Source organism: Aegilops tauschii, chromosome 3 (genome assembly GCF_002575655.3).
Source record: "Aegilops tauschii subsp. strangulata cultivar AL8/78 chromosome 3, Aet v6.0, whole genome shotgun sequence".
In the NCBI taxonomy this organism is placed as follows: Eukaryota; Viridiplantae; Streptophyta; class Magnoliopsida; order Poales; family Poaceae; genus Aegilops; species Aegilops tauschii.
In genome coordinates this window covers 591,896,208-591,915,080 of record NC_053037.3, presented here as the reverse complement: position 1 = coordinate 591,915,080, position 18,873 = coordinate 591,896,208, and the positions used below count along the sequence as shown (strand labels likewise).

Sequence of the window (18,873 nt, the reverse complement as noted above, 5' to 3'; positions counted from 1 at the left end):
ACATCACCGCAAGGAACTCGCCGCCGACAAACGGCGCTAGCACATGTGGTTTGCTGCGAGCAAATCACCCACGCACCCCCCTCCCCGCTCCCACCCCCGCTCCTGGAGATGCGGATCTCTTCTCCCGCGCCGCCGATGACATGGCCGTGCACTACCCACCCCATCGACCCCCTCCCGTAGCGACCATGGCTTTGCTGCAAGCTCCATGGCCATGGTGGAATCGAGCTTTGCGACATGCTGGCACCGGTGGCAAAATTTGCTGGAACCGGCGCCATGGTTTGTTGCGTACTTGGCGGCACACACGCATCCCCGTCTGCGACATTTGTTTGCAAGCGTTGATCTGTATTGCTGGAACCAGAGATTTTTTTTGCTGGAACCGTGGGGCACAAATGCTACAAACAGCATCACCATGCATCCCGCCGGCGAAATTTTTGCTTCAACGGACGATCTCATTTGCTGGAACTAGAGAATATTTTTGCTGGAACCGGCAAACGTTTTGTGCCGCGGCCATGGCTTGTTGCGTTCGGCGGCGCCAGTTCTTCGGCCGGCTGCGAGGAGTTTGCTACCACCACGTTGTGAGGTGCTGGAACCACTCTTCTTTTTTGCTGGACTGACTAGTGTTTTTGCTACCATTGAGTACTGGTGTTTTTGTTTCTGTGAACTTTTTGCTGGAACCGATGTTATTTTTTTGCTGGAACCGGCTAATTCTTCAATAAGGTTTTTGAGTTTCTTTGTTGGAACACGGCGGTGAATTGCGACGACGGCGAACCAGCGGCATTGACGCTGGAGTGCTACAACCATGGCAACCACGCGCTGGAAACGACTAGAGCTGCAGTCGTCAACAACAGGAGCTGGGACCCACTCGCGGTCGTGCTACAACAATCCCTGCGGCCACCAGCGAGGACGGCAAGCAGTCCGGTGAGGATGCAGCGGTGCTGCAACTGTGTGGGACGAAGCCGTGCGCCGCTGCATCGTTGAGGCGGACGACAAGCATAGAGATGGAGGCAGACACCAGCGGAGGAAGAGACGGGCTGTGTTGACTTGGTGAGGATTAGATTTGATTCTAGTAGTAGGGGCAAATCGCGTGGCTGCGAGGTGACCGGCCCAAATTTGGGCCGGCGCACCGACGCCTATTACTGCCCCAAAATTTATCCGGTTTTGAGACTTGAGGGACCAAATATCTTGCTAAAATTCTTGAGGAACCGAGTGTCTATTTTTAGTGAACTTGAGGGATAAAAACATATTTTTCTTATTAAAAAAATCAAAACCTATATAGAAACCAGAGTATAAGTGCTATACTTTACAGTTTCCAGCTATTTTACACCCAACAACCTATGACTAGTTGTGTGTCGCTTTAAAATTTAAATCTATGAAACCAAACCCAAAACAATCTGAACAACACCCTTCCTCGGGTAAATTTTACAGACCCAAAGAATCCTCTCGAAAAAAAAATGTGCACTCTTCTAGGCAAGCCGGACAAATCACACGCTTTACCTCAGGAACACGCAGGGCCTGTGATCCTTGGCGTCCGTTTCTCCCGGGCGCTCGTCGCCGTCGGCCCCATTCGGCACCCACCAGACTCTGATGCTCTTGTCCAACCCGCCGCTGTACACCATATAGCCATTGCTGGCCCTGCACAGGGAGGCCTGGATGCATTTCACGGGGCCCTCGTGGCCTCCGACGGCGCCCACCTTGGCGAGGCCGCCGCACGGCTGCCGGCGCCACAAGCCGATGGTCTTGTCCGCGGAGCCGGTGCACACCAGGTCGCCGGCCATGCACATGCACAGCACGGCCATGGCGTGCGCCTTGACGTCGCACGCCAGGCTCCACCGCGCGCCGTGCCGGTCCCAACCAAGGACGTGCCCGTCCGAGCCGGCCGCGTACACGCGCCGCCCCGCGGCATCGGCGTCGCCGCTCGCCGCGACGGCGTTCCAGGACACGCCGTCACGGGCGACGAGGATGGCCAGGAGGGTGTGTGCACCTGCGCCGGCCTTGCCCCTCTCCCACGCCTTGACGCGGCCGTCGGCGGAGGCGGAGTACACGACGCCGCAGTCGGCGGCGACGGCGTTGATGGCGTCGTCGTGTGCGCGCACGGACTCGAGGCACCGGAGGTCGGACATGCGCCACACCTTGAGCGTCCGGTCCCAGGAGCCCGAGTAGACGACGCCGTCCTGCGCGGCGACGGCGAGGCAGGAGATGCTGTCGGCGTGCTCGATCCAGAGGCGCCGCCCGCCGCGCCGGCCGCGGCGGGGCCCGGCCTGCACGTAGCTGGCCTGGCGGAACACCCGGCCCAGGTAGTCCCGGGTGGTGGGCAGCGCGGCGACGAGCTTGAACGCGTTCTCGGAGCTCCGCGACACGCGCCACACGCGCACGCGGCCGTCCTGGTGCGCCGAGAACACGCGCCCGCCGGCCGCGGCCAGCGCCTTGACGGCGCCCTCCCCGCCATGCCCGAACCGCGCGAAGAGGCGGAGGTCCGGCTGCTGCCAGGCGACGATGTCGGCGCCCGTGGAGGCGCTGAGCAGGAACTCGCCGCAGAGCGAGAGGCAGGACACGGAGCCGGCGCCGCCCGGGCTGTGCGCGTCCCGGAGCACTGCCAGCGCCTTCCACGCCGCCGACGGGTCGCCGCGCACCGGCGCCGCGTCGGCCGGAGAGGAGGACGCCGAGAAGGAGGGGAAGGACGCCGAGGTCGAGAAGGAGGAGGAGGCGGACGAGGGGAGGGAGGCCGGCCAGGGGAGCAGGGGCTCGGACATCGCGGCGCGTTGTTGGTCCGGCGGCATTGTCGCCATGGCTGGTTTTCTTGGCGCACGCGGGGTAGGGAGAGACGTTGGGCGGGGTTGGGAGGCTTGGCTATAATTGCAGAGCAGAGGAGGGGAGGGGAGGGGAGGCGCGGTGGGCGACAGAGTGGCGGGGCTCGGATTTAAGACGACGACCACCGGCTGCCGTTTCTTTCCAATCTTAAAAAATAAAGAAAAGTTTAAAGGCTAGCGCAGCGTGTGTGGGCCGGGGACGAAGGCGCGGTTCAACGGCTACTTGGCGCGGGTGGAGCTGGAGCCGGGGCTGGATCATAGCAGAGCAGAGAATCGTCAGCTAGCTCCTTCGTGGCCAAGGCTCCTGTTTTCTAGCAACCATTTACTTCCTTCTATTTAATTTCCTTGGAACCAGACAACCATTTAATTATCTAATTTTTTATATTTACATTGATTAAAAATCTAACTTTAGCCTTCTGATCTAAAGTATTTTAAACAATTGTGAAAAGGACATGATTTTATTGAAGATTCAAATGTAGTACAAAGCTACAAAGCACCCCAAAGGTAAATAAATTTACAACGAGGTCCTTAGACAACTCATCGAAGGCCACACTCGACGGAGCAGGCTGAGGGCGCACCGACGTCACTGCTGCTCCTCCTGGAGCCAGCACCCTTGTGTAGACTGCCATGACGGTCAGGAAGTCACCAACCTCGCGCCGTTGATGGGGAACTCGTCGGCACCATGACGGAGAGGGAGGGGAGGGTGATACTCACAAGGCCTAGTCACAGATGTCGCTTCACCGACCAACCTGAGGATCGAAGAAATCGTGTGATCTGGAGACCCACACGGAGCAAAAGCATCCCACAGATCGACACTGCCACCGACAACCCTGGGATACAAAGCACGGGTCGATCCGTTGATCAGCGGGAGAGCAACGTTGCCCTCATGACGGAACCACCTGCACGGCACACGGGAAAGAAGTGTTGGATTTATTCCTCTGGAACGGTGGTGACCACATCCCCGAATCGCCGCCGCCTGGGACTACCCTAACCCTAGCTAAACGCCTCAAGCCGAGGAACATGATCCCCACCTCCTCCCGCCGCTGAAGTGAGCAGAGGAGGCAAGGTCCACGCCCTCACTGGCGGGAGGAGGGGACGCTCGGAAACTTTCCACTTCGCCGCTCTCGACTGTCCCTGATTCCTTTCCCCATAACCTTTTTTGCACAAGAGCAAGTAGCAAACCATTTACTTGTTTTTCTTTTTTGAACCAGTATAATGCCGTCTTAATCAATATTATTTTTTTAACTTCATATTTATACTTAAGTCTTTTCTAGGCTTGTTTCTAAAATATACTCGCCCATTTTTATTTAGTCCGCATATTAACTTTGACTGAAGTCAAACTTCATAAAGTTTGACTAAGTTTATAGAAAATAATAAAATCATTTACAATAAATTTTTGTATGAGGTGAAAATACATTCAATGATGAATTTGATGGTATTGATTTGATTTTGTATATGTTAACAATTTTCTCTATAAACTTAGTTAAAGTTTGTAAAATTTGACTTCAAACAAAGCTAATCTTGGCGGAGTAAATAAAAACGGAGGGAGTACCACTTTAAACATTTCTAAAAACATTTGACTCATTCCCTTAAAAAAACATCCGGTTAATGTTTATTTCTTATTTAATGTCCTCTCATTTTATAAATATAAATGAATGTGTGTATAACTCCTAATCTTTTATATTGAGGATAAAAGAAGCATGCCAAGTCAAAATAAAACATAATAAAATTAAATTAATCATAATCGCAGAATATCCTTTGCTTCGGAAAAGTTACTACTGGAAATTATACCAAATAAACCTATAAATGAGGGTAAAGTTTATCCATCGCACTTGAGCCTAACCATGTTATTGCCGGCTGCATGCGTGATTAGTTTATTCATCGCATCATACCCAAGATCATGATGGAAAGAACATTTGCGTGCAACGGGAGCCGTGCAGTACAGCCACAATATGGTACTCCTACCTAGAGGTCACATGCACGCACTACCCATTCCGAGTAGTAGTTAATCAAGTCGCGCACATACATTAACACACCTTTTGTTCCCGTTCGGACATTTGGCCAGCATCTTTCGACGCAGGAATATACGAGCCACTCATAACCAAGCAATCTCGCGGTGACTTTCCGTCGCATGCATGACCTGCATGCACGCATGTCGTCGTTCCCGGCCGGACGACCCGCCCGATGTATCCTTTACACACAGCCGCATGACGTCCGTATGTAGCTGGAGCTCCCTTGAAGAGTAGTACTGCTTCTGTATAATAACAAGTCTGCAGGCCGGCCGGCCAGTACTCCTACACCTACCATGCTACGAATACTATTTGTCCACCGACCAAAACCCACAAAGACAAGTAGACAACACCGCACACGTCCACGTACCACTTAAACAAAAATGCCAAAAGCAGTGGAGATCGATAGCTAGTACATTTTGAACAATGTTGTGGGAACCAAGTTAATCGCACCAAGGCAGTATGCCGCAAAAGAGTAAGTCCCGATGTCTTCCAAGCCTAATCAACAAATCAGGATGTTGTGCAATCTCCACTCCCTCAATGCATGAATGATGATGTTCCTAACCTTCGGAGGAATCAAAACTTGTGGGTGTGAAATAAGTTTGGGCATTGTGGGTGTGATAGCACTTGCCTTTTTATCGGCTCATGAGTTTCTATGTTGCTTCACTTTTAACACATGTACCTTTTTTTGCGGGGGTTTAACACATGTACTTGTTCCTAGTCAACTAGGAGTGGCCAACATTGTGCATAGTTTGGTGAGTATTAATTTTCTTTCATATATATTTAATGTGTAAGGTGCATAAGGAGATTTTTTTTTCTTGAAAGGAGGAGATGCACATGCTTATAAATCACAAGTTTATCTTATTAAAATAACTAAACTATGTAACAAGACAAGAACATGCTCCAAAGTGGAATAAATCTTATACTACACATGAGCAACTCAATGTCCTCCTCGTTTCAGAAGGAAATACATATCGATGAGAGAGAGAGAGAGAGAGAGAGAGAGAACAATCATTTGTATTCAAAACCAATCTGGCAATGCCCAAAAATAAGTTAAGAATATCAAAACCCATATAAAAATTAGAGAATGGGGGTTATATTTAATACTTTATAGCCGTTTACACCCAAACCTATAACTAGTTTTTTGTGAATCTTATATAATTTAAATCCTCCCACAACTATAATTACCAACTCAGTCATCCAATGCCCCCAAGCAGTAAAAATATCAAGAACATGCTTTCTAACTAGAGAATCACACACTTCACCTCACAAACACACATAACATTTGATCCTTCATGTCCATTGTTCACCATCGATCGGCATCCACCAAATTCTGATGATCTTTCCGAGGCTCCCGTTGTACACCATACACCCCTTGTGGCATCCGACCGCGCCGACCTTGGCCACTAATTGTCGTTTCCTTTCTTTCACCACTTCTTGCAAAAGACGTGGAGGGATGTCTCAACGACTACTAGGCGTGGGTGGAATGGAGTAGATAATCATTCTTGTACCGATTGATGATGTGTAACGGGAGTTTGTTGTAGGTGATGCATCCTAGTGGGTAGTATTGAATAATTGATATTCATGTTTGCGTTGTCTAAAGGGTATGTCTGGTTATTGGGATTTATAATCATGTCATTATGTTGGTGTGCGTTGTTTTGACCCCCAACAAGAAGTGTAGTAATGGCATTCATATGAATTTTGGTGATTTTATTCCATTGATTCAAATAATTCCATTTAACATATTTTTTACTCATCAAATCATGCATTTGAAAGGATTTTATGTCTTAGTTCTTGTGCTATTTATTGGTTAATGCACTGGTCCATATCTTTTCGACAACTTTTCACTTAGAAGCATACACATCTTGTATTTGCTAACCTTGAGATCTCATGGTTTCCCAAGGTTTACATCGGAGCCCTAGTCACGGTTTATTCCACACCGAGTTCTTGGTAGTCTATAGGACAATAGTTCCACACTGTTGCTGGTATTTGTGACCCACAGACACAATAGTAGAATTCAAAGTACCCAACAACATCGTGTGTTCCTTGACAGAGGAAATATATGGTGTCTGAAACACCCAACGGATCATCCTCTAGAAGGTTGACTGAACCAAGTAATTCTTGTGACATTGTTGCGACGTGGAAGAGTAAATCCAGATGCATACCAAGCCTAAGAAAAAAAATCTAGATGTGGTGCAATATTCACTCCCTCAATGTATGGATGATGTATGTTCATAATCTCTAGGGGAATCAAAACTTACAGCCTGTGAAACTATGGACCTACATGTACATGCATACTCACTGCTTGCCTTTTTATCAGCTTGCATGTCCATGTGTTTCTTCAGTTTCAAGACATGTGTTAGCTTGCAAAACTTTCTTATACTATGGGTGATGACCCACAAGTATAGGGGATCTATCGTAGTCCTTTCGATAAGTAAGAGTGTCGAACCCAACGAGGAGCAGAAGGAAATGATAAGCGGTTTTCAGCAAGGTATTCTCTGCAAGCACTGAAATTGTAGGTAACAGATAGTTTTGTGATAGGATAATTTGTAATGAGCAACAAGTAACAAAAGTAAATAAAGTGCAGCAAGGTGGCCCAATCCTTTTTGTAGCAAAGGACAAGCCTGGACAAACTCTTATATAGAGAAAAGCGCTCCCGAGGACACATGGGAATTATCGTCAAGCTAGTTTTCATCACGTTCATATGATTCGCGTTCGGTACTTTGATAATTTGATATGTGGGTGGACCGGTGCTTGGGTGCTGTCCTTACTTGAACAAGCATCCCACTTGTGATTAACCTCTATTGCAAGCATCCGCAACTACAACAAAAGTATTAAGGTAAACCTAACCATAGCATGAAACATATGGATCCAAATCAGCCCCTTACGAAGCAACGCATAAACCAGGGTTTAAGTTTCTGTCACTCTAGCAACCCATCATCTACTTATTACTTCCCAACGCCTTCCTCTAGGCCCAAATAATGGTGAAGTGTCATGTAGTCGATGTTCACATAACACCACTAGAGGATAGACAACATACATCTCATCAAAATATCGAACGAATACCAAATTCACATGACTACTAATAGCGAGACTTCTCCCATGTCCTCAGGAACAAACGTAACTACTCACAAAGCATATTCATGTTCATAATCAGAGGAGTATTAATATGCATATAGGATCTGAACATATGATCTTCCACCAAATAAACCAACTAGCATCAACTACAAGGAGTAATCAACACTACTAGCAACCTACAGGTACCAATCCCAGACTTAGAGACAAGATTTGGATACAAGAGATGAACTAGGGTTTGAGAGGAGATGGTGCTGGTGAGGATGTTGATGGAGATTGCCCTCTCCCGATGAGAGGAGCGTTGGTGATGACGATGGCGATGATTTCCCCCTCCCGGAGGGAAGTGTCCCCGGCAGGACAGCTCTGCCGGAGCCCTAGATTGGTTCCGCCAAGGTTCCGCCTCGTGGCGGCGGAGTCTCGTCCCGAAAGCTTGCTTATGATTTTTCTTCGGACGAAAGACTTCATATAGCAGAAGATGGGCACCGGAGGGCCAACAGGGGGCCCACGAGGCAGGGGGCGCGCCCCCCACCCTCGTGGACAGGTGGAGGCCCCCCTGACTTAGATTCTTCTTCCAGTATTTTTTCTTATTTCCAAAAATAACTTTTGTGGAGTTTCAGGACTTTTGTAGTTGTGCAGAATAGGTCTCTAATATTTGCTCCTTTTCCAGCCCAGAATTTCAGCTGCCGACATTCTCCCTCCTTATGTAAACCTTGTAAAATAAGAGAGAATATGCATAAGTATTGTGACATAATGTGTAATAACAGCCCATAATGCAATAAATATCAATATAAAAGCATGATGCAAAATGGACGTATCAACTCCCCCAAGCTTAGACCTCGCTTGTCCTCAAGCGGAAGCCGATAACGATAAATATGTCCACATGTTTAGAGGTAGAGGTGTCGATAAAATAAAATACGGACATGAGGGCATCATGATTATTCTCATAACAGCAACATATATGGATATTGTCATATGATTTCTTATGCTCAAGTAATAATCTATTCACAATGCAAAGTACGAATCAGAAACTTTATTGGGAACTAACAAACTATAGTCTTAGTCATTGAGGCAATTGCAATTTATCATAACATCAGAAAGAGTCTATGTCAGAGCTTTCTAGCAAGTCCACATACTCAACTATCATTTAGTCTTTCATAATTGCTAACACTCACGCAATACTTGTGGTTACGGAGTTTTAACCGGACACAGAGAAAGATAGGGGCTTATAGTTTCGCCTTCCAACCTTTTACCTCAAGGGTAATGTCAACAATAATAACTCATGCTAACCCACATCCAATTAGATATATATATCAGGATCTTTCCAACATACTGTGCTTGCCAAAGGATAAAATGTAAAAAGGAAAGGCGAAGATCACCATGACTCTTGCATAAGGTAGAAGATAATAATAAAAGATAGGCCCTTCGCAGAGGGAAGCAGAGGTTGACATGCACTTTCAGGGTTGGATGCACAAAATCTTGATGCGCAAGAACGTCACTTTATCTTGCCACTTGTGATATGAACCTTTATTATGCAGTCCGTCGCTTTTATTTCTTCCACATCACAAGATCGTATAAATCTTATTTCCTCCACACCAATCAATCATACATATTTAGAGAGCAATTTTTATTGCTTGCACCGATGACAACTTACTTGAAGGATCTTACTCAATCCATAGGTAGATATGGTGGACTCTCATGGGAAAACTGGGTTTAAGGGTATTTGGAAGCACAAGTAGTATCTCTACTTGGTGCAAAGAATTTGGCTAGCATGAGGGGGAAAGGCAAGCTCAACATGTTGGATGATCCATGACAATATACTTTATCTCAGATATAAGAAAACATAACCCATTACGTTGTCTTCCTTGTCTAACATCAACTCTTTAGCATGTCATATTTTAATGAGTGCTCCCAATCATAAAAGATGTCCAAGATAGTATATTTATATTTGAAACCTCTCTTTCTTTATTACTTCCTATTAATTGCAACGATGACCAAAGCTATGTTTGTCAACTCTCAACAATTTTTAATCATCAAACTCTTCCTATGTGAAGTCATTACTCTTCATAAGATCAATATGATCTCTTTTTATTCTTTCTTTTTATTTTATTCCCTCAAGATCATAGCAAAATAATCAAGCCCTTGACTCAACGCTAATCTTTATTATATATAGCTCACGGACGATTACATAGAGAGATCATAAAGCAAAACTCAAAACTAGATCATACTAAAACTTTATTCTACTACATCAAGATACTACTAAAAGGATCGAACTAAGAAAAACGGTAAAGATAGGAGATGTGGTGGTGATACGATACCGGGGCATCTCCCCCAAGCTTGGCAGTTGCCAAGGGGAGTGCCCATACCCATGTGATTATGTCTCCTTTGTTGGTGAAGGGATTGTTGATGATGTAGGCTTGTCGTCCATCTTCCAAAGCATAGGCTCACCATCATAGAAGGATGATCGAGTCTCCGGGATCCTTAAATCAGCAGCCAAACTCATCCTTTTGAATCTATATTCATACTCACAGTTTTGGTTTTGCAGGTCATAGATTTGAGCTTGGAGGTGCTCGATTTTCTCGTGGAGCTTGAAGATGGCCTCCCCAATGTCCTTGGCATCCAGCTTGTGGTTGTTGGTGAACTCCGTGATCATTATGTGATTGGAGTCAAGTCCACGCTCCACCATCTCCTGGCACTTGAAAACTTGTTGCTCCATTGCTTCAAGCCTTGTCTCCACGCTTCCGGTCCTCCGTGGTCCCTCAACATCGCGGATGTGCAGCAACCCATCACGCATCTCAATGGTTTGAGGGTGTTGCAGCACCTCCGCGAGGTAGGGGTTGATGACCTTATCGAAGAACTTGCCCTTGGGGGCGCTTGGAGACGTCATGATGATCTAGATCTGTCAGAGAAACAGCTCGAAACGAAAACAGAGGATAATTGCGTGATACGGGAGTCAAAACCCTCGGGAGATTATATAATGAATTTTTACCAACCAAAATATGTATCGTGCAAGAAAACGGAGTCCGGAGAGCGCACGAGGTACCCACGACGCAGGGGGCGCGCCCAGGGGGGTAGGGCGCGCCCTCCGCCCTCGTGGAGACCTCGTGTCCTTCCCGGACTGCTTCTTATTTTTCTGTTTTTCTAAATATTCCAAAACGGAGAAATATTGCCATTAGAACTGTTTTGGAGTCGGTTTACTTACCGTACCACATACCTATTCCTTTTCGGAGTCTGAAACGTTGTGGAAAGTGTCCCTTATGTATTCCTCTGGGGTTACGGTTTCAATAACATTGGTTTCAACATTTATAGGATTACCTGAGATATAATGTTTGATTCTTTGACCGTTCACCACCTTCGGGTTTCTGCCTTCGAAGTTATTGATTTTTATGGCACCGGAACGATAGACCTCCTCGATAACGTAAGGGCATTCCCATTTAGAGAGAAGTTTTCCTGCAAAAATCTTAAACGAGAGTTGTATAGCAATACATAATCACCTACATTAAACTCACGTTTTTGTATCCTTTTGTCATGCCATATTTTAACTTTTTCTTTAAACAATTTGGCATTCTCATAAGCTTGGGTTCTCCATTCATCAAGTGAGCTAATGTCAAATAACCTCTTCTCACCGGCAAGTTTGAAATCATAATTGAGTTCTTTAATAGCCCAATAAGCCTTATGTTCTAGTTCGAGAGGTAAGTGACATGCTTTTCCATAAACCATTTTATACGGAGACATACCCATAGGATTTTTATATGCAGTTCTATAGGCCCATAATGCATCATCCAGTTTCTTGGACCAATTCGTTCTAGATCTATTAACAGTCTTTTGCAAAATTAATTTGAGCTCTCTGTTTCTCAATTCTACTTGACCACTAGACTGTGGGTGATAAGGGGATGTAATTCTATGATTAACATCATACTTATCAAGCATTTTACGGAAAGCACCATGAATAAAATGTGAACCACCATCAGTCATTAAATATCTAGGGACTCCAAACCTCGGAAAAATAACTTCTTTAAGCATTTTAATAGAAGTGTTATGATCAGCACTACTAGTTGGAATAGCTTCTACCCACTTAGTAACGTAATCAACAGCAACTAAAATATGTGTGTATCCATTAGAGGCAGGAAAAGGTCCCATATAATCAAAGCCCCAAACATCGAACGGTTCAATAACAAGTGAACAATTCATAGGCATTTCTTGACGTCTACTAATATTACCAATTCTTTGATATTCATCACAAAACAAGACAAACTTACGGGCATCCTTGAAGAGAGTAGGCCAATAAAAACCGGATTGCAATACCTTATGTGCAGTTCTATCTCCAGCGTGGTGTCCTCCATAAGCTTCGGAGTGTCACTTGCATAGGATCTGTTCCTGTTCATGCTCAGGTACACAACGTCTAATAACACCATCTACTCCTTCTTTATAAAGATGTGGGTCATCCCAAAAGTAATGTCTCAAGTCATAGAAAAACTTTTTCTTTTGCTGGTATGTGAAACTAGGTGGTATAAATTTAGCAACAATATAATTAGCATAATCAGCATACCATGGAGCAGTACGGGAAGCATTATGACATTTAATTGCTCATCAGGAAAGCTATCATCAATAGGTAGTGGGTCATCAAGAACATTTTCTAACCTAGACAAGTTGTCTGCAACGGGGTTCTCAGCTCCCTTTCTATCAATAATATGCAAATCAAATTCTTGTAACAAGAGAACCCATCTAATAAGTCTAGGTTTAGCATCTTTCTTTTCCATAAGATATTTAATAGCAGCATGATCAGTGTGAATAGTTACTTTAGAATCAACAATATAAGGCCTGAACTTATCACAAGCAAATACAACAACTAAGAATTCTTTTTCAGTAGTAGCATAATTTCTCTGAGCATTGTCTAGAGTTTTACTAGCATATTGAATAACATTTAATTTCTTATCAACTGTTTGCCCTAGAACAGCACCTACAGCATAATCACTAGCATCACACATAATTTCAAAGGGTAAATTCCAATCAGGTGGTTGAACAATGGGTGCAGAGATCAATGCTTTCTTAAGTATTTCAAATGCTTCTACACAATCATCATCAAAGACAAATAGTATATATTTTTGTAATAAATTAGTCAGAGGCCGAGAAATTTTTGAGAAGTCCTTAATGAACCTCCTATAAAAACCGGCGTGACCGAGGAAACTTCTGATACCTTTGATGTCCTTGGGACATGGCATCTTTTCAATAGCATCAACCTTAGCTTTATCAACTTCAATACCTCTTTCAGAAACTTTATGCCCCAAGACAATACCTTCATTAACCATAAAGTGGCACTTTTCCCAATTCAAGACAAGATTAGTTTCTTCACATCTCTGGGAAACTCGATCAAGTTTGCTCAAGCAATCATCAAAAGAGGATCCATAGACGGAGAAGTCGTCCGTGAAAACCTCACAAATCTTTTCACAAAAGTCAGAGAATATAGCCATCATGCATCTTTGAAAGGTAGCAGGTGCATTACATAAACCAAAAGGCATATGTCTATAAGCAAAAGTACCGAAAGGGCAAGTAAAAGTGGTCTTTGATTGATCATCGGCTGACACAGGTATTTGAGAGAAACCAGAATAACCATCTAGAAAGCAAAAATGTGTATGTTTGGATAATCTTTCTAACATTTGATCGATAAAAGGTAAGGGGTAATGATCCTTCTTAGTAGCTTTATTTAATTTGCGAAAATCAATTACCATCCTATAACCTGTAATGATTCTTTGCCGAATCAATTCATCTTTATCATTAGGAACGACAGTAATACCTCCCTTCTTAGGGACACAATGGACAGGACTTACCCACTGACTATCAGCAACGGGATAAATTATACCTGCCTCAACGAGCTTTAGTATTTCCTTTCTTACCACTTCTTTCATCTTAGGATTCAACCGTCGTTGATGATCACGAACTGGTTTGGCATCTTTCTCCAAATTTATTTTGTGTTGACATAGAGTGGGACTAATGCCCTTAAGATCATCAAGAGTATATCCAATAGCAGCGCGGTGCTTCTTCAGAGTTTTCAATAATCTCTCTTCTTCATGCTCTGAAAGGTTAGCACTAATAATAACATGATATATCTTTTTCTCATCAAGATAAGCATATTTAAGAGTACCGGGTAACGGTTTAAGCTCAAACATGGGATCACCCTTGGGTGGAGGAGGATCCCCTAGGATTTCGACAGACAAATTGTGTTTCAGGATGGGTTCCTGTTTAAAGAATACTTCATCTATTTCCCTTCTTTCATTCATAAACATATCATTTTCATGGTCTAGCAAATATTGTTCTAAAGGATCACTAGGAGGTACGGCAATAGAAGCAAGACCAATAATTTCATCTTTACTAGGCAATTCCTCTTCACGGTGTTGTCTACTAAATTTAGAGAAATTAAACTCATGAGACATATCACCCAAGCCAATAGTAACAACATCCTTTTCGTAATCTATCTTAGCATTAACCGTGTTCAAGAAGGGTCTACCAAATATAATGGGACAAAAGCTATCTTGTGGGGAACCAAGAACAAGAAAATCTGCAGGATATTTAGTTTTCCCACACAAGACTTCAACATCTCTAACAATTCCAATGGGTGATATGGTATCTCTATTGGCAAGCTTAATTGTGACATCAATTTCTTCTAACTCAGTAGGTGCAATATCATGCATAATTTCTTTATATAAGTCATGAGGTATAGCACTAGCACTGGCACCCATGTCACATAAGCCATGATAACAATGATCTCCTATTTTAACAGAAATAACAGGCATGCCTACCACAGGTCTATGTTTATCTTTAGCACAAGGTTTGGCAATTCTAGCAGTTTCATCACGGAAATGAATAACATGCCCATCAATATTATCAGACAAGAGATCCTTAACAATAGCAATATTAGGTTCAACATTAACTTGCTCAGGAGGTGTATAGGTTCTAATATTGCTTTTACGAACCACAGTTGAAGCTTTAGCATGATCTTTTATCCTAACAGGAAAAGGTGGTTTCTCAACATAAGCAGTAGGAACAATAGGATCATTATAAGTGATAGTCTTTTCTTCAGCTTTAATAGGTGCAGCTACTTTTACTTCTATGGGAGGATGATATTTAAACCACTTCTCTTTAAGGAGATCAACATAAGCAGCAAAAGATTCAGAGAAAGAAGCTACTATCTCAGAGTCAATTCCATATTTAGTGCTGAATTTACGGAAAACATCGGTATCCATAAAAGATTGAACACAATCAAACTTAGGTGTCATACCTGACTCCTTACCTTCGTCGAGATCCCAATCTTCAGAGTTGCGTTTAATTCTTTCCAATAAATCCCATTTAAATTCAATAGTCTTCATCATAAAAGAGCCAGCACAAGAAGTATCGAGCATGGTGCGATTGTTATCAGAAAGCCGAGCATAAAATTTTTGAATAATTATTTCTCTTGGGAGCTCATGATTGGGGCATGAATATAACACTGATTTAAGCCTCCCCCAAGCATGAGCGATGCTTTGTCCTTCGCGAGGCCAAAAATTATATATATAATTGCGATCACGATGGACAAGATGCATAGGATAAAACTTCTGATGAAATTCCAATTTCAATCGTTTGTAGTTCCATGACCCCGTATCATCACATAGCCTATACCATGTCAATGCATCTCCCTTAAAAGATAAAGGGAAGACCTTCTTCTTAATAACATCATCGGGTATACCTGCAAGCTTAAATAATCCACAAACTTCATCCACATAGATTAGGTGCTCATCAGAATGCATTGTTCCATCTCCTGCAAAAGGATTAGCTAGCAGTTTTTCTAACATACCCGAAGGAATTTCAAAGTAGATATTTTCATTTTTAGTAGGTTCAGTAGGTTGAGGAGCAACTCTTTGCTCTACTGGTCGGGGTGAAGATACCCCGAACAAGCCCCTCAGAGGATTACTTTCCATAGTAATAGGTGACAGTAAATTTCAGCACACTATATAAATTTTTCCTTACCAAATTCCACCTACCAAAGGTGCTTCACTCCCCGGCAACGGCGCCAGAAAAGAGTCTTGATGACCCACAAGTATAGGGGATCTATCGTAGTCCTTTCGATAAGTAAGAGTGTCGAACCCAACGAGGAGCAGAAGGAAATGATAAGCGGTTTTTAGCAAGGTATTCTCTGCAAGCACTGAAATTTTAGGTAACAGATAGTTTTGTGATAGGATAATTTGTAACGAGCAACAAGTAACAAAAGTAAATAAAGTGCAGCAAGGTGGCCCAATCCTTTTTGTAGCAAAGGACAAGCCTGGACAAACTCTTATATAGAGAAAAGCGCTCCCGAGGACACATGGGAATTATCGTCAAGCTAGTTTTCATCACGTTCATATGATTCGCGTTCGGTACTTTGATAATTTGATATGTGGGTGGACCGGTGCTTGGGTGCTGTCCTTACTTGAACAATCATCCCACTTATGATTAACCTCTATTGCAAGCATCCGCAACTACAACAAAAGTATTAAGGTAAACCTAACCATAGCATGAAACATATGGATCCAAATCAGCCCCTTACGAAGCAACGCATAAACTAGGGTTTAAGCTTCTCTCACTCTAGCAACCCATCATCTACTTATTACTTCCCAATGCCTTCCACTAGGCCCAAATAATGATGAAGTGTCATGTAGTCGACGTTCACATAACACCACTAGAGGATAGACAACATACATCTCATCAAAATATCGAACGAATACCAAATTCACATGACTACTAATAGCGAGACTTCTCCCATGTCATCAGGAACAAACGTAACTACTCACAAAGCATATTCATGTTCATAATCAGAGGAGTATTAATATGCATATAGGATCTGAACATATGATCTTCCACCAAATAAACCAACTAGCATAACTACAAGGAGTAATCAACACTACTAGCAACCTACAGGTACCAATCCCAGACTTAGAGACAAGAATTGGATACAAGAGATGAACTAGGGTTTGAGAGGAGATGGTGCTGGTGAGGATGTTGATGGAGATTGCCCTCTCCCGATGAGAGGAGCGTTGGTGATGACGATGGCGATGATTTCCCCCTCCCGGAGGGAAGTGTCCCCGGCAGGACAGCTCTGCCGGAGCCCTAGATTGGTTCCGCCAAGGTTCCGCCTCGTGGCGGCGGATTCTCGTCCCGAAAGCTTGCTTATGATTTTTCTTCGGACGAAAGACTTCATATAGCAGAAGATGGGCATCGGAGGGCCAACAGGGGGCCCACGAGGCAGGGGGCGCGCCCAGGGGGGTAGGGCGCGCCCCCACCCTCGTGGACAGGTGGAGGCCCCCTGACGTAGATTCTTCTTCCAGTATTTTTTATTATTTCCAAAAATAACTTTCGTGGAGTTTCAGGACTTTTGGAGTTGTGCAGAATAGGTCTCTAATATTTGCTCCTTTTCCAGCCCAGAATTCCAGTTTCCGGCATTCTCCCTCCTTATGTAAACCTTGTAAAATAAGAGAGAATAGGCATAAGTATTGTGACATAATGTGTAATAACAGCCCATAATGCAATAAATATCTATATAAAAGCATGATGCAAAATGGACGTATCAATGGGACAGAGGGAGTACTTGTTATTCGTCAGGTTACCCACATTGTGCATAGTTCGCTCAATATTAATTTGTTAAATACACTTAGGCATAAGTTATAAAATGCTTTTCTTCTGGAAAGGTGGGGGTATACATGCTTAGAAGTCCTTGCTTTATTTTCTTTAAACAAGCAAAAGAGTTTGTGCGTTGCAACGGGAGAGAAAATAACACACGCTCTTAGCCCAATAACCATAACTCAAGACCCTAATAGGTCCGTGTCCTTTATTTCAACATGGCATCACATCTATTGTACCGATGGTGGCCTCAGTACTCACACAACGAAAACACGTTTGAATGTGGTTAGTTGTAAGGTCTCTCTCTCTCTCGCAGTCGCACTCACTCGGAATAAGATGAGAAATATGATGTTCTTCCCCGAGAGATTTTTCAGAGGTGTGCATGTGTCGTTATGATGTTTTCTTTCCTCTCAATCTGGTTTTAATGGGTGTTTAGTTGCAATTCAGATCGCCGCCCGGTACGAAAGAAAATCAGACCGTGCATTATAGAGGCAGGACACCAAGCCGGTGCCTAGGTTGTGCGCGTCCCGCAGCACAGCCAGCTCCTTGCACGCCGCCGATGGGTCGCCGCGCATGAGCACCGGCGTCGCGTCGGTCGGGGAGGAGGACGCCGACGCCGAGAAGGGGGAGGATGCGAAGGAGGGGAGGGAGGCCGGGCAGGGGAGCAGGGGCTCGGATATCGCGGCGCGTTGTTGGTCCGGCGGCATTGTCGCCATGGTTGGTTTCTTGGCGCACGCCCGGCACGCGGGGTTGGGAAGGAGAGACGTTGGGTTGGGAATGGGGCAGGAGGCTTGACTATAATTGCAGAGGAGGAGTGGAGGCGCGGTGGGCGACAAGTGGCGGGGCTTGGTTTTAAGACGGCGACCCCCGGCTGCCGTTTCTTTTCCCTTCTTATAACAGAGAAAATTAAGAAAAGTTTAAAGGCGATCGTGGGCGGGTCCGGGACGGAGGCGTGGTTCAACGGCTACTTTCTTTGAAAAGGAGGAAGACCCCCGGCCTCTGCATCTAGGCGATGCATGCAACCACTTTATTAATTATTCACAATAGACCTTACAAAGAAATACAGCAGTAAGTCTGAAGCCATAGTCTAGGCAACATCTATGGCTACTGCTGTCCAGTTGACGAAGGGATGCTGATAGTCCAGGCCTAATACCACAGACCTCGCAGCCAAGCCTAACATCTAATACCTGATGCCCCAACCAAGCCACTTGCCGGGTATGGGACACAGACCGGTCCAGCGCGCTCTCAGAGGCCGCCGCTGCCAACTGCCACCACACCATCTTTAGAGCTGTACTGACGCATCATCCTTGCCTGGTCTAGCTGCCGTCGACACCACCATGGCGCCCAACGTCACCACT

At 44.6% G+C, this 18,873-nt stretch overlaps 1 protein-coding gene across 1 annotated transcript; it reads right to left on the bottom strand.

Annotated features, from left to right (window-relative positions):
• Positions 1–1,233: 1,233 nt before the first annotated feature.
• LOC109753544 (protein JINGUBANG) lies at positions 1,234–2,911 on the bottom strand. The gene has a single exon (XM_020312454.4). It carries the CDS (start codon positions 2,784–2,786, stop codon positions 1,491–1,493), a length of 1,296 nt encoding a protein of 431 aa, XP_020168043.1. The 5' UTR covers positions 2,787–2,911; the 3' UTR covers positions 1,234–1,490.
• Between the last annotated feature and the right edge of the window lie 15,962 nt (positions 2,912–18,873).